At 34.3% G+C, this 4,333-nt stretch overlaps 1 protein-coding gene across 1 annotated transcript; it reads right to left on the bottom strand.

Moving 5' to 3' along the window:
* On the bottom strand, positions 343–2,390 carry LOC107608388. Its single transcript, XM_016310190.2, has 3 exons — positions 1,922–2,390; positions 1,277–1,615; positions 343–1,036 (listed from the first exon to the last, which is right to left on the bottom strand). The coding sequence occupies exons 1-3, from the start codon at positions 2,204–2,206 to the stop codon at positions 533–535; spliced, it is 1,128 nt and encodes a 375-aa protein (XP_016165676.1). The 5' UTR covers positions 2,207–2,390; the 3' UTR covers positions 343–532.

Below are 4,333 nucleotides of genomic sequence, written 5' to 3' on the forward strand. Positions count from 1 at the left end.
AAATATTATTTATACATTAAAATTAATAATTAAAATAAGCTATTATGTATTTATATATAAATACATGTATAATTTAATTTATTTTTAATATATATTTTATATTTTAATGTGTATTCTATACTGATGACTGATTTAACATAATTGTTATTTTTCGGCGTTCAGCAACAAATACCTACTTGGCTACTTTGAATTATATAGGTTGGTCTTGGGACAGATTTAATTTACTAATCAATCAAATTGGTATGAATTAGGCCATTTTAATTGGATCAGTAAAGCATAACTTGATTAGTTAGCTTAAATCATAGGTAGAGCTACCTATGTACACCGAAAAACCAAAGGAAAAAAAAATATCGTGAACCCAACTGAAACATTTTCAAGCAGGATACACTTGTTTTTTCCTCTCATACAAAGTTCCCGTGAAGAAATGAATCACGGAACTTCCCAAGCATAGAAAAAAGCATGAAACACACTTCATATATTTCCTCTATACTTGTCTATGTACTATCTACAGTTTCCTATATTCATCAAAATCCTAATTCATGTTATCTGCACCATCATGTTCTCTGTCAATATCAGAGGGTGGCAAAAAGCAATCATTGGACAAACCAATTACGTTAAAATCAACCTCTTCAATGGTCCATACCTCCTCAATCATCCTCTTGTGATGGTGTGCTGCACCATACCTATGAAGTGTTGCAATTGTCTTCCCTCCATGTGCAATGTTAATGCCATCAACGTATCTATAATCTTCAATGGTAGACTCTATGGTTGTTTCCCAAAACACAGACTCTTTTCCTTTGACTGGTTTCATTTTCACCAACTTGGTGTCCTCAAATTTCACAAGCAGCCCCGTGCGTTGGCTGAAGTATCCCAACACTGAGTGCATTACGATTTCTGTGTGGGATGTGCATTGTGCTTGGAGGATTTGTTGGTCTGTTTGCAACTTGAGAATGAAACAAACTTCGTCGTTAATGGTGTTCTCTCCTACACATTCAGCGTCTAGGAACAAGTTAGCTATACACCTTGGGTCCAGCCCCTGATCACAGTAACAACCACAAATCAACAATAAATAAAGAAAATCAACCAATCAATTTGAATGACAAGGCAATCAGTTATGCAGTTATAGAGTGAACATAATTAGAGAGAGCACTCTAATAGTCCTATGGCACTTATATCACAAAATGTTTTTGTGTCTCTTTCTTTGTAGGATGTTCACTCTTGATATTCAAATTTTGAAATAGAAATGTCATCGGTGTGAATGTGTGTATTGATTTACCTGAAAGAAGCGGCGAAGGGGTCTTGGAGGGCCTTTGTTGGCCTGAAAAGGTTGAGAGGAAGACTGGTTCCACGCTAGCTTGCCATCACTGCCTGCACTAACCTTGAAACCAGAAACAACCAATTCTATGCACCACAAATCTGGGTTCTTTTGCCAGAGCACAAAGCCTCCGGCTTCACGCCTGCCTGTTGGGTGAAAGATTTCTTCGTCGGGACGCATCTCCGACCCACATATTCGCACTTGCCCCATTGCATACATACTTTTCACTGAGTTCAATGCGGAATGTCCTCCAGTGGCAGCAACATACTGCTGAACTATGTATTTTGCCGTGGAATCTCTCTGCCAATTCAATGAAACTAGTGCTTGTTATTCTAAGCAAGGATATGACAGAACTATTGCAAGCTCAAAATCATGCCACATAACTGATCACTTGTAATTCTAATCAAGATGGTGACTAACTGAGAAAACAAATTGATCTGTGTGGCTACAATAAAATGAGTAAATATCAACATAACCCTAAACACAGTTGGTTTAGTTCTGCATATTAAAGAATAAGCAAACAATGAGCATGCTACACCCTAATTTCTCATAATTAATCATCATCCAGAGTATAAAAAGTGGTAAAATAAGAAGGAGAATGCTTACGATGGAACAATCTTTGAGGGGGCGAGTGAGAGTGTTATCGGATTGAACGGGGAGAGGAATAAGAGGGGCACCAACGAGCTTAAGCAAAACCATGAATTCATTGTAAGAAGGAGCAGAGAGATGGGAAGACATATCAGAAGAGGGAGAATTCATGAGAGCTCGGAGTGTATGCCAGCGATTGAAGCCATTGCTGCCCAAAGCGGTGAGCATCTCCTCTGGAATGGGGACCTCCAGCACCGTCTCCAACCCTTCCGCATCGTCAAGATTTGGACACAGTTTCCTCATGGATTGGAATACGATACTGATGAGGTTGATTAGAACAAGAAAGAGCGAAGAAAAAGAACTAACAAAGAAGGAAAGAAATCCTCCTCCTCCTTCTTCCTCTTTCTGTTTACCCAATGCCTCGCTTCGGTTGATGATTTTTGCTCACTTAGATATCAATCAAATTGGGGGAAATGTATGTCCTCTTTTTCTTAGGCGCTCCTCGCGCGTAGCTCTAGGCTGCTGCCACCTGCCTCATGTTCTGCCCTCCTCTTTCGCGCCATATATATAGTTTTTCCCTTTTTTTTTTTCTTTTTCGGATATTTAGCATGCTCACATACTCACAAACCAAAACGGTTTCTTCTTTTTTTGTTTCTCGCTATTAATAACTTTCTGCATATATTAAACTCCTAATAAGTTAGGTACATTAAAACTAGTTAATTAATAATAATTATCTCACATAACATTTTCTGTAGTTCTGTAGTATTACTAGTTCGACTTGATTAGACTCATCTTTTTAGAACATCTTCTTGGATATTCTCTAAAACTGTAAAAATATGAATCTAGAAGAACAAAAATTGTTTAATAGCAGAGACACTAAATACAGAGGGATACAAGATTTTTGTTCTTTCTGTCCTCCACCATGTGAAAAATTATAAATTTATAATTGAAATGGAAAGACTGCATTTTCAACGTATCATTTTTTATATTAATTTTTTTTATTCTCTCTTTTCAATTTAACTTTAAATTCTAAAAATAAAAATCAACATAAAAGAGTACAAAATAGTGCATGCATGTAGTATTTTTAGTGCTTGTTTAGACGTCATTATTTTGATAAAAAAAATCTTTTTTTATTTTTTAATGTGTTTGGCAATAAAAGTAAAAATACTAGAAAAATAAAAAAAACATCTTTTTTAAGAAGCTGTAATTTATATATTTTTTTAAAAGATCTTTTTTTTTTTAAAAAAGATGTTTTTCATGTAATAAATAAATAAAAAAGTACTTTTATATTGTTATACCCAAACATAATAAATAGATAAAAATATCTTTTTATATGAGATACCCAAACATAAAATTACTTTTACTTTTTCATAAGATTTTTTAAAAAAAATAACTCAAAAAAAGATTTTTTTAGAAGTTCACCCAAACAAACTCTTATTACGGTGTTTTCTCATATATCTATTTTTTCAATTACTCGACACAAATATAATATAAATGTTCACCCTTTCACCTCTCACATGTCCCACACAAATTTTATTAGCGCCATAAAATTTTTCATATATTATATTCCTCAATTCCTTTTTTTTATGACTGTCATTAACTCATTAATGTGAAACGAAAATAGTAATGTACTACTCACCATTGTGTCAATCACAAGTCTCATATATATATACATCTCTCCTGTGCTTGTTTACGGAATTACAGTACAACTTCTGCTTTCTTGTTCATATATTTGTTATTAACGCCAAGAAAAAAAAATTATCATCAGTTAATTCAAAGCCCATTTAGGATTCTCAATGGACTCATTAATTAATACAGTCAACGGATTGCACCCTTAGTAATTGGTTTTGTTAGCTCCAACTAACCACATTAGAGGGCCTGTTTATTGTTTCATTATGATATAAGAAGCATGTATACGCCCAAGTTTAGTACTCGTTGAATTGAATTAAGGCCCAAAATAAAGAAAAAGAAAAATAAAGCATTGATAACGCAGTTTACGTGGAAAGAACATGGATGATTTTTCCTCTCTTGTTTGGAAATGCTTGTCTGTTGTTCATGTATGTGATAGATGTGGTTGCTGGGACTTGGTATGAAGTATTACGAACTTTGTCCCGTTATGTATATCTGGGAGCTCCGCTGCCAAAATATAAAGCAATAAAAAATACATCTAAATGTGTTTGATTCATTAGAAAAATTATGAAATGTGATAAGGGGGGACAGCGACAGATTCATTCTTTTGCGGTATAGACCTTGTCAACGTGCTGCTGGACACAAGTTGTTTTACTTCTCACTCTCTATCAGTTGCATATTTTATATTTATAATATTTTCTTTAATTTGACGGAGTGTTCTGATTTAGGTTAAGCTGTTAGTTTACTACCTCTTCCCCGTAATGTTGGAGACAAAAGATTATTGCAATATACAAATTTTGA

Source organism: Arachis ipaensis, chromosome B07 (assembly GCF_000816755.2).
Source record: "Arachis ipaensis cultivar K30076 chromosome B07, Araip1.1, whole genome shotgun sequence".
NCBI lineage: Eukaryota > Viridiplantae > Streptophyta > Magnoliopsida > Fabales > Fabaceae > Arachis > Arachis ipaensis.

Bases quoted from the DNA above. Each gene is read 5' to 3' on its own strand.
- LOC107608388 (XM_016310190.2), bottom strand. From the start codon at position 2,206: ATGAGGAAACTGTGTCCAAATCTTGACGATGCGGAAGGGTTGGAGACG. The intron at 1,616-1,921 runs GTAAGCATTCTC...TTGAATTGGCAG, and splicing joins CCCTCAAAGATTGTTCCATC to AGAGATTCCACGGCAAAATA. The intron at 1,037-1,276 runs GTAAATCAATAC...TACTGTGATCAG, and splicing joins CCCTTCGCCGCTTCTTTCAG to GGGCTGGACCCAAGGTGTAT.